The 12,398-nt window shown below is 40.0% G+C and overlaps 1 protein-coding gene across 4 annotated transcripts in view; it reads left to right on the top strand.

Moving 5' to 3' along the window:
- The window catches only part of PEX5L (peroxisomal biogenesis factor 5 like), a 92,406-nt gene that overhangs the window by 55,090 nt on the left and 24,918 nt on the right, over positions 1–12,398 (top strand). For 3 of the 4 annotated variants that reach the window (XM_048955020.1, XM_048955023.1, XM_048955019.1), the window contains one exon: positions 607–711. The exons of the other annotated variant lie outside the window; for it this stretch is intronic. In XM_048955020.1, the coding sequence (XP_048810977.1) occupies positions 607–711 (105 nt within the window). The remainder of the gene's footprint in view (positions 1–606; positions 712–12,398) is intronic. 4 annotated transcript variants of the gene reach the window in all.

Raw genomic sequence — 12,398 nt, 5'->3', positions numbered from 1 at the left:
TTGGAAGATGCATAGCACTATGACAGCAGAATTTGGCTCCATATATTGTTAGCAAAAACACAGAGTTTATATCATGTAAGCTGCTTTTTAAAATATTGCTAGAGTTATTAAAAGCTTTGGGCCCAGCCCTATAGGTTACTTCCAAATTTAAGTGAGAGTTTGCCTCAGTGAAACACAAAGATCTGTTCCTCATTTGCAACATCAGCCTTATCCAATGTTTTAGTGGTAAACAGGTGCTCTGTGGTAACCAAAATTAAATCGAGGAGCTGATCACACAGCCCTTAGTCATTTGGACACCTACCCTGCAAAACATCCCAATCCTTCAAATTGGCCTGGATTACTCTGGCCAGCCTGGCTGCAGCAAGGCAGCAGGAAATACTTCTATTGACTTCAGTGGGGCAACTCTAACAAATAACAAGACTATGGCTAGACACCACAACGCTAACTTAGAGGCTCACTGCTGATTTATTGTTCTTTTTGAACAGTGTTTGTGCGTTCCACGTCGACCCAGACCTTGCCTCCTGCAGTACGCGCCGTCTCGTGTCGCGTCGCGCGGGTGCCGCTCGGGCTGCTGCTGACTCGCCCTTGTTGGTTTCCCTGTTGTAGGGGAAAGGCTCTAGGGCGGCAGATAAGGCTGTTGCTATGGTGATGAAGGAGATTCCGAGGGATGAGGCTGCAGAGGAAAAGCCCCTCCTCACTATGGCGTCACAGGTGGGCGCAGCGCGGGGCTCAGAGCACGCGGCCCCGGCCGGCAGAGCGGGGACATGCATTGCGGCAGCATGGGGGAGCTGCTCGGGGTCAATAGCTTGGGGTTGAGACATTCTCACATGAAAGTTAAACAAAAACATTTTTTTCCCTATTCGATAAAAAGATTCTTAGAAATTTCAGCAAGTTGCCTAAAACTGATTCAAAATACCAACTTATAGAGCCAGCAATCACGCAACCTATACTTGTTCCATATTCAGCACATACGCAGAGGAAGAATCACTCCACAGTAGTATTTGAGATATTTCAGAGTCATCCCTAGGCTCCCAGTGGTCCCAGGCAGATTATTCACTCTGTACATCCTGCTTCCATTCCCACAAGCCCAGTCGCTGGAAAGACATAACTGCAGTGCACAGAGCCCCATGTGTTAAGGTGCCAACAAGCACCAAGTGGACCCCTTACCTGATGGAAGTCAGTGGCTGCAACACTGCCACACAGCACAGCACTTCCATCTCACTCCAACAGTGACTCCATTCCCTCGCGGTGTCCACATCCGTGAATGTACTGAACACCAACGCTGCTTCTGCTCTAACTCTGTTTATGAACTGACAGCCCAAAGGAAAAGGTTGCTCTCTTCAGTGCGCCATTTCTAATTTTGCCCTTAATTGTTGATGAACAATTAGAAACTAACACAAAATGCTGCCCCTTCCTTCCTAAGTGCAAAATTTTCATTTGCTTCAACAATGTTTAACGTTGAATGTTTATGTACCATTTGTACCAGTTGTCTGTCAGTCTACTCAGCAATTGTGTGATACATTTATGAGTGAAATGTATGTCTGTTAGTGTAATTTCTTCCACTAAATGCAAATTCCAACTTCCCTGCTATGCACCAAAGGGGTGCAGAAGCCAAAAGGAAGCAGAATCAAGTGAAAAAGTGAGTATTTTCCATAGCCATCTCTGCATCATGCCCATGTGACGTACAGCTCCATGACCATGTCGCATATATCATTTATACCTTAACTGTCTGGATGCCATGCTGTTTTGAGACGCTGTCTCTTTAGTGTGCCTGTGTAAACCTCTTGTTCAGACCATTCATTCAGAGTTACACACTGGTATATTGTGGAACAAATTTAACCATCACCATCAGTGTTCATCTGGGCTCTCCACATGATGAAACAGATATGGTTGCCACACACAGTGGGAAATGTGCAAGTTCCAAATTGGCTGCAAACAGAATTCCCAAGCCAGACTAAATTAGGTCATGAAAATAAGGCCTGGTATTTTAAAAGTGATCAACACCACTGAACCCAGTAGTGGCGTGTGTGTAGATATATTTCTCTCTCAGGAATTTCATTACATATTGCCCTGCTTCACCTTTCAGAGTACAGCTAGCTAAGCAACAGAATCTGTCAGCAGAACGCTAGGATTGAGCCCAGGTAGAAGAGTATTTGCTTTTAGAAAAGTAGATTTCCTAAAATCTTCAATGAATGGAGAACTAACCATGTCTGTCTATAAAAGCAGACCACCAAAGCAGCATAGGGGGAATCTCAGAGGAGATTCCCAAAGAGGATTTCCACAAAGAGGAGATGCCAAATCCTTGTTTTAACTGAGAAACAGTGATAATATAGAGAAGTCCTTGAAATCTTACGTTTTCCTCTCTTCCTCTAAAGAAGATTAAAACCATATATCCAACAGAGAACAATTCAGGTACGCTCACATTTTATTAGCTCCTACCTAAGCCCTGTTTGTAAAATAACCTTATTTGTTGATGAGTACTCAGCATGAATTAAATTTTGACAAAGTTTCCAACTCAGAATTTATTTTATATCAGATCTCAAGGCAAATCTTCAAATAAACTGAGAAAGTACTACAGATTCCTGTGGGGCTGTTCTGATGCATGGCAACAAGGAATCTGAACAATCATTCCAGCATTAATGAATCTACTACAGTAAGCAGAGGGGTATTCTTGGTAATTGAATATGCCTTTCAGCACCTATTTTCTGTGATTCTATCCCAATTATTTTCAATGCAAGTCACTTTATTGGTAAGAAAAGGCATTCAGTAGTTGCCAGAGTTCATACTTTCAAGCATCAAGAGAGCTTTCTGCACTAATGGGATTTTGTAGAATATAACTCCATAGTAAGTTGCTGTCTCTCTTTATCTTTTAAAGATAATTCAGAAGAGAGTGGAACAAATGAAAAGAGGCACTTTTGGCATGAATAAATCTAGACAAAAGCGAAAGCAAGTTTGCTGAAAGTTCAGAAACTAATGGAAAGTGAAGCTGTGAACAAACATACACATACTGCTAACCGAAGCTAGGATAGAAATTATGCATAATTTTCTTATTTATAAGACACATATGAGAAAATTGTGCATAGAAGTTTGATTTCAATTCTCAAATGTTTTTGTTGAAGCTCTCCACAACATTTTTGGCAGGAGAAAAAAAAGCACACTTAAAAATTATTTCCTAATAACTTTCTAATGGGAAGTTTAAACCTTAATAGTCCCAGGCATCAAAGTTTGATGGTACAGTCCACTATGAATTCCCCATTTGCTACAGGTCAGTGAGCTTCAAAGGAGCTGATTCAATAAAGTACTTTGATCCACATTTAAACTTCAAAATACGATAAATTGCTTTATAGAACAGTAAAAAGTGCATGATATAATGCACTGCCAGCCTGATTTTAAACAAGTAAATCTCAAAGTGTCACAAGTTATTTGTTCCATATTCATCAAACCTAATTCAGATTCTTCAACAGAACTCAAATTGGAAAGCTACTGGTAGTAGGAGCCCTTTTAAGGTGACAGAAGGAAATAAGACCTGCAGAAGGGGATTCATGTCCAAGATGATCCTGAGGCAGATACACTGTTATTACATAGTAGACTAGGAGTCCATGAAATATTCTCCAGCAGGAAAAAGAAATACCAATTCTGTATTGAAAGCTATCCCAACTTCTGTTTATAACTGAAAAAAAGGGAGAATCATAGAGTCACCAAGGTTGGAGAAGGCCTCCAAGATCATCCAGTCCAACTGCCCACCTACCAGCAATCCACTGAGCCACATCTCTTAGTACAACATCTAACTGTTTCTTGAAGACCTCTGGGGATGGTGACTCCACCACCTCCCTGCGCAGCCCGTGCCAGTGCCAAACAACTCTTTCAGAGAAGGAACTTGTAGGAGAGGAGAAGAGCTGTCTGCTTACTGCACAGACATTGCTCGGAATAAAACCTTGGTATTGACCACTTATGATTTAAGAACTTAATGTACAGAATGCTTCATTTTAGAATTTGAACTCAAAAGTGGAAGTTTAAAGAGCTGAAGTTGCATTATTAGAATAAAACATGCTGAAGTTCAGCGTGTCCCATAAAAAGTGTAAGCTACGATACAAATATTCCACAGGGAGATCTTTTGTGACTACAGGCCTATTAATTACATCAGAAACATAAGGTTCTTTTTAAATTTTGTTTATTCTTAGAATCACCATATTTGTTCTTATCCGTATTAGAAGGAACATTTTTTGAAAGTGAACTTCAACCTCCATGCCATTGGTGGACCAGACACCTTTTCTTATAACTAAAGATACTCAAATATTTCCAGTACCTACATTCCAGTTGTTTGGATGTTTTCTTGTTGTGTTTGCTTACCTGCTTTCTTGTTTGTTTTCCTTAAATCTAATATGTAAACTGATGAATTCTATAGAGGATACAGAATAGAGATACATACTCTCTTAGTAGTAAATTAAGGCATGTATCAAGAGCTCACTATATGAAATTGCATAACAGTTTTCCATATAGAAGTTAACAGTCCTATCTATTCAGAATCAATCACATTTATGCTAAGCCTCTTAGCATTAGACTTGCACTGAATGACAGTAAATGTTTCCTAAATAACATCAGAACAGAAGGGCAGGGAGTTGAAGTGAATGTAATGAGTTTCTCTGCAACATTTCTCAAGTAGAAGTAACTTCATTTTAAGTAATTCATATACATTAGTGTAAAAGAAAAAAAAATAAAATCCCAATTTCAGGAAATTTCAATAACTCTGGACAACAATAGTTCCTACCTGCCTTCTGAGAACAGTGGCAATTTCTACAATGATTTCAGGGGAACTTGATCTGTAATCATATTTCTGTATTCCTTTTACAGGATTAAAGATAAACTAATTAGCAGTGTTTTCTATACATCTCAAACCAGTCTAGATTAATATATTATTAATAATAATATGAGCACTATAAAGTACAAAGCATGTAAATGCATGCTTAGCAGTACAAATATTAATTAAATCTTTACCTCCAAGTTAAACATTGCTTAACACTTTGCTTCTAGGGCAGTATGTATAATTTCAGTGGAAATATTCTCATGAGCATAGTAAAGAAAGTTGCCTTGACAGTATGCTTAAGAGCCATAAACTGGCTGCTTGCCTGAAGTTATCCAAGTTTCTCTGTCACAAATTAAATACATTTTTCCATGAAATAAGTTTTACCATGGGAATTTGTAGTGTAATTTTTTCATAAAACAAAGTTTATTATACTGTTTAGTTTTTTAAAGTGTGCAGCAACTCCATAAGCACAGAAAACTGGACAAAATTGTTTGTAAATAATGCATTACGCTCATTTAGCCTTGCTTTTTCATATCAGTTTTTACGAATAGGAATTAATTTTCATAAATTTGTTGATTCTTCATGAACACTGTGAGTAAAAATATCCTTTTAAAGAACTGCAAACCACATACTTACAAGTGTTCTGTATGCAATTAATTTGTTATTTGGGCAATGAAATTGTTATATTGCACTGAAAGTTGAAAAAAGTCACAAGCACCTTTCAAGTTGCAAGCATTTCAGTTTGCAAATAAAACCATTTCAAAGCAAATACATGCCATGCATTCATGACATATGGACAGCCATGGCAAGTGGACAACCAGGATAATGTAGGAGGAAACGAGGATTCGATTCCTATGCCTGCCCATGGTAATGCATACAGAAACACAGATTCTACGTATGCTACAGAATGCACAGGAAGGAAAAAGAAATTGGTATGATTTTAAAATAATTACAGCCTGTATTCAGGGATAAAGCGTGGGTACAGTAACTGATGAATCTGTTTTACACATAGGTCAAGTACTAAAGTAGACACAGGTCATTCTCAACACAGTTGGAGATCAGTAAGAATAGCGTGATCTTTATGAAAGCAGCACATGATAAGCCACGGTATTTTTGATGCTGTTAACTCTCCAAGTTGCTAATGTCATGAAAATCTAGTCTTAAAAAAGCAGGTGTACATCTTTCACCTAACCTGACATTTGATGATGTTTCCTACTCAAAACAGTACACAGAGCTGAACATAATCCACAAAAGCTCCCAAATTTATCTGTAGATCACTGGTGATTCACAGAGAATTAGCACACACAGCTCAGTTCAATACGCTAGCAGTTATCTTCTCTTTCAGCTAAGGAAAAGAACATTACATAATTTCCTACTATTTTGTAAGCAGTCGTTGTCTCAAGAATGCTGCAAGGGCACATCATACCTGCATTATGAATGAAACAGGACTTCTCTAGTTTGTCATTTCTTTAAAAAGCACTCACAAAGTCAGACCGCTTCTTTAGCTGGAGTTGTCACACAAAGAAATCCCAGTAAGTGACACAGGAAGAAGTAGCTCACACTGATAGATCCTATTTGCCCTCTGTAGGGACTGTCATGGCACTTCTGTGCCTCTTCATGTCCCCCTCAGAATAGATCTATCTGGGGCTTTCTCAACAGAATGCTTTGGGATTCCATAGCCTGCCCATTCTGGATGAGTTTCATTTACTCAGCTGAAAAGTCCAATCTGTTAATCCCTCAGTTAACCAGCAGGTCATTTTAGGAGTACAGACTAGATATTACCATAAGCTAGTATCAACAGAAATCATTGTAAAGGAATATTTCACAATTTGTTTTTTTTTTTTTTTTTAGCATCTGTGTTATTTGAAGAGTCTCTAAGCATTTGTGACAATTAGTTAATTTTGTCTTTGACCACACCTGTAGAGTGGCTCTCCACTGGGAAGAACTGAAGTATTATTGGAAAGGGGTGAGGCCAAACTATAAATCACATGGTGACAACACATAAACAGTGCATAAGTGAGGGTACGCAAAATCTTAAACACTCAGGAAAAGGAGATGCAGCTCTTTCAGCAAACAACTTCCCTTACCTTTAAAGTACACAGAGAATGTTATTTTTAATGCAACAGACTTATAGTAATTAACATTTTTATATGAGTAGGAAAGGCCAAACTGTCAGTCACAATCAAAACATGAAAACACCATCTTTTATCCCTTTCCACCATGGCTCCAATCCACCAAAGCAGTAAAGTGCATGCTTAACCTTGAGCTTAGTAGGACATGTGTAAGTGGCTTGCTGGAGTGAGGCCAAAAAAACAGGAGCAAGATACAATTCCCAAATTTGGCAAGTGCTCCCTTTTAGTTTTCTTATCCAGACAAAGATCAGAGGGAAAGAGACGGGGAATTGTGAGATATTTAGTCCTACACTGCAGCTACACAGCATAATCTGTCTAGGTCAGCACTGACAAACACAGATGGAATGTTACTGTGACACAGCAATCATGGCAGCAGTTCTCACCAATCAGTGCAACTGCTGTTTCTGAAGATGCAACATAAACATGTTATCATTTATTGATTTAGATATCAATTTAGATATGAGCTTTAAACAACACTGCTTTCCTGTGAATTTAAATATCCAATATGGTGTCTATAGTAGTCCTCCCACAGCTTCTCAGCCTTCACGCAAGCTCTGGGTCAGTCTGGGGCATTAAGCCCCAGGGAGTAGCTGGGCTTCTGTGATTTCAGGTGGGATATTGTCACCTCTGATTCATAGGCCAGCATACACACTTCCTACTACTTAGCAACAGAGTACCAGTTATCACCTGCCAAACAACACTAGTCTTCAGAGAGACAACAACATCAAACTGCTATTTGCAGGAGGGCAAAATGAGCTTGTTTCCATTTTAGAGCTACCCACAATTCATGTTAGGCAGAAGTCAGTTACGCTGTATGCCATGTATATTGATCTGTTCCTGTGAAAACCAAATATTTGACTGCAATGTCAGTTTTGCTGGGACATAAATTCACACTAGAGTGACAGAGAAAAGATTAGAATGACCCTGGCACAAGGATAATGCAAGAAGTCAAGTACTTATCACACTTACTGTATGATTGTGAATAAAACTGTGGCTGGGAGTGGTGTAATTTTTCCCTGTGAAATACTTACGGACACGCTAGAAAAGTGGGGGAAGAAAAGTACAGTTTATGCAATTTCAACTTCTAACATGAGACTACTGGTTTTGACAGGATGTCTTTTTCAAGCCTTCCTCTGAGAAAAAGGGGAGGAATCCCACTACTTTTCCTGCCAAGATCATTAGATCCATAGATACAGAACTTCAATTTATGCTTCAGTAAACAACCACCTCAAATTCTAGAACTGGTTTCAGCTCACCAATACTTAGAAATATCTAGATAATGGAAATGAATCCACAGAAATAGCTTGCTTCCCCTTAACTTAGTGATCACCACTAAAGATCATGGTGTGCTAAATACATAAAGAGAACTTTCATGAGCATTATCAAGAAATCGTTGCTATATATATATAAATATATAATAGAAATTTAATTATTAGTGATTGAAGTCTGCTAATGCCTCTGGTTAGGTTAAAACTTAAAACAACAGTATAGCACTAAATCTACTACATCTAGTTCACTTGTCTACCTACTCTCACTCAAGTAACAGACAAGTTTCTCTCAGATTAAAGTTCCAAAACACAACTTCTCCTATAGAAATTCCAAATTAAAAGATTCCTGCTTTCTCATATTCTGACCATTCATTACAATCCCCTGAGATTTTTAAGTCAGATCATTCCACTGGTCCATTCCACAGCTCAACCACACTCCCCAGGACACTGAGTGGGCAGAGGAATGGCAAAAGCCACCAATGCTTGCTATCAGATCTACTGCTGAACTGCACAGGGACCCAGCTGTAGTTTGGGGCTTCCTAAATTTATTCCTTGAGCAATTCGAGTGACAAAATTGGTAAAATCCCATTCAAGTAACCTGTGTAGGTAATTAGAGCTCAGTTTTAGGTGCCTGTTGAAACAGTCCTACTAAATTAAGCTCCATACAGAATGGGCAGGAAAGCCAAGAGCCCTCCAGAGCCCCCTGAGGGAGGGCCTAAATTAGGCAGACAGTGCTCCCTCTGGAGTTGCTTTTCAAGTCATCTATCTCTCCCTGTTGAACATGGAGGGAATGTAGGCATTTAATTTAAGAGAACTAGTTCACCATGTGCTCAAAACATAGGTGTTAATTAGTTGTCTCTGCCTGGCTGGAACCCCACTATTTAGCTCCTAAATCATTTATCTTAAAGACTGTCATTATGTTATCCTCTATTAATACTAAGGAAGAAAAAAAAAGAAACAAACAAACAAAACAGCATTTATGGCATATTGCAAACAGACAAACAACAGAAACACAGAAAGAGAGGATTTGAAAACATCATGACCATAATACCTTACTGACAGACTGAGCACATTCCAACCCTCGGTGTGGTGCACGCAGAGTGCTCCAGGAAGTGAGAGCAGGCAGAGCACCTGCAACCACAAGCAGGGCAGGCTGCACAGCTGAACATCAGCTGTGAATTAACAGGAGACACGGAGCTGGTTCCCGCAGCTGGCCCCGAGTACCAGTGTGCTCAGCTCCTCTGTGAAAACCTTACAACCTTTCACAGCCCCATTGCATGGCACAGACCCACTTCCTCCCAAACCCAGCTTTTTATCTTTTTCTTTGCTTTCTTTTTAAAATTATCTTTTTTTTTTTTTTTTTTTTGTAAAATCAGGCTACTGTCTAGGAACGTCATAAATTTGTTTCCACAACATAAACTGTAAACTGAGAGCGAAACAAAACCAAAGCCTCCACAGCTGCTGTACCGTACACCGTTTCACCTTTTCTCCTGCAGAATGTATTACACCACCACCACCATTAGCACCATGAGAGGCACCTGCATTAAGGCCACACACCAGAGGACCCAGGGACAGAAAATAAATAAGTTTTCACAGGAGACCAAGCTGTCACCATAGCAGCAGCTGGATGCAGGCTGTGCCCACACATGCCCACAAAGCAGCACCTCTGAGAATTAAACTTTCCAAGCACGGTGCTCCTTTACAAGGGGAGAAAATACAGCACAGAACAGCTAAGGGATGAATATAGGGCAGAGGAGGAGTTGGACAAGTGATTGGTGAAAGCTGAGACCAGGCTGCATATTTGCTAGAGAGAAGAAAGGTCCCCTCATGGCTACAGGCCTTTTCAGTGGGGCTGCCACCTCCCCTCTCCTGGAGCAGTACCTTCCCTCAGCACACGTCTTATAACCCACCCAAGACTTTCTAGAGCCTTTTGATCCCAATCCAGCTGCTTTATCCCTGCCCATCAGACCGATACATACCTCTCACCACTGAGGAACGCACAGAGACGGACCATCACACACCGCCGCTTCCTTTCCTCACAGCCGCTCTAGGGAGAGCACAAAGAGCACCAACCACACCCGAGCACCGAGGAAGGCAAAAATCCACCAGTGCAGGCAGCCGTGAGAAATAAACTGTCCTGATGGGGGAATACAGACATCTGGGGATGAGGTGGCAGGGCACAGAAAATGGAGGTCTGCGGATTCCCCTCAGCGCTCCCGGCTGCTGAGGTGAAATGTTGCGTCTGCAGCCCCTGGTGCAGCACCGACTGCCTTCTGAGAAGGCCTCTGTGTCTCAGCTCAGTTCTGTGCAAAACAACCCTCGCTGTGAACACATGTAAGGAATGAGGCTGATATTAGCCATCAAATGATGCTTCTGGCTCTCCTAATGTCCCTCCCAAAGCACCACAGTTCACAGATTGCTTTTTGGAACACGAAGGTTCAATGGCAGCACTGAGGGGAAAAAAGGCGGGTTTTTCTGTGGTGCTGGCAGTGCCAGAATGTACAACTGTCTGAATTTAGGAGCAGCATTTGATACTGTGGTTGAGATTCTTCAAATCGTTAGGAATATCATCCTTCACAAATTTTACATATGCTTCAGCTAAAGGCATGCTTTTCATTAGAATAGATTTTGTAAAGAAAAATTCTCAGAGACAAGATGAGAATTTATGGTACTGAGTTGCTAAATGAGTGCTCAGAAATCACTAATTTCACAGGCTGAGTCTCCCCAGCTTGGTGCCTGGACAAACACCACACGCATCACTGCTGTGCAGCACCAACAGACTGCTCCTGCTCCCAGCACCACAGCCGGTCAGCTTCCTTCACTGCCTTTGCTTCTCTTGCCTGCAAAGTAGAGATAATACTTCTTGGCTCCATGGCACTGCCAGATTTGATTCATGAATGTTTTAAAGCATTCTTTGATACTCACCCTGAAAGGTGCTTGAGAACCATAAATTATTACTTTAATATAGATAATAACTTTCATCTCGTGAATGTTTTATAGCACTACTCCAAATTCATGCCTGATATAACTCTAATAAGTTGAGTAGAGTGAAAACAGGGATAAATTTGGTACAATATATGAGGTAGCAAAATGAAATTCGATGTGTGAGACCGAGGACTTACCAAGAGGCATTGCATACACAGTAATGTCAGAAACCTGTCTCTCTGCCCACTTATCTACAGCAAAAATATCAGCTCATGGCAGTATTTAACTTCCTGAGGTCTGATCCATCACAAAACACCTCTTTCACATCGAAAACATAGTTTTCTAATGTGTTGTATTGCCATACATATGTAGCTTGTATATACCAAGAATTAGTATACTTGATCCTGTATTTGCTTTCATGTTTCAACCTCAATACTTCAGTTGAAAGCACACTGTATTTCACAGGAACAATCTTTTTAATAATGCATTCCTATAACTTCCAGTCCTTAGTTATGAGAGCACAAGAGACAAGACTTGGAGATCCTCTGGGTCATACTCAACTTCTTATAAGCAATCACATCATAAGCAGCCATGTATGAAGCTTGCTGGAAAAGCTAGGTTTTCTGTCTCACCCTCTAAAAAAATACTGTTCATACACTTCACTGCTGTGATACTTAGATTCTTTTAATTTCTAGAACAAATCTCTTCATGGCCAACTTAGATCTCTTCATTCTTGTGCCAGCCTTTTTAGAGTTGAAATAGCTTTCCTCCTCCAAGGTCATCCAGCCCCTTGTATATCTGTCTATCTATCTATCTATCTATATCCTTTATGTATACAGGAAGAAAAATTGTATTCCTACACAGTCCTCATTTTGTTAGGCTACGCCAGTCAGCTGCTTTTAGTCTCACTGTAAAATGCTTTCTTTATCCCTCTGATAATCTGCGGCCCATCTCTGATGAATTTAGTGTGCATATTCATGTAGCGAGAGTCAGAGAACCTATTTTTTTCAGATTAAATGAAAATGCTGCAAATACATCACAAAGAAGACACAACTTTGTGAAAATTAAATCTCAATGTCTGCTGGCGAAGCTGATTATGAAAAAGTAGATGTCGCCCTAAATCCTTCAATTTGATGGAAAAATTTTATCAAGGGACTTTGAACAATAATTCTGGTATCGTACTAATGAGGTCCTGTGGCTGAGCTGGTCTTTTTTTATGAAAACAACATAATTAAGAAATGTGCTAACCAGCTTTGAAAAAAAAAAAAA

The sequence above is a fragment of the Lagopus muta genome, chromosome 9 (genome assembly GCF_023343835.1).
Source record: "Lagopus muta isolate bLagMut1 chromosome 9, bLagMut1 primary, whole genome shotgun sequence".
Taxonomy (NCBI): Eukaryota; Metazoa; Chordata; class Aves; order Galliformes; family Phasianidae; genus Lagopus; species Lagopus muta.
Note: the sequence above shows the minus strand (reverse complement) of the source record. Positions and strands in the feature narration are given on the sequence as shown.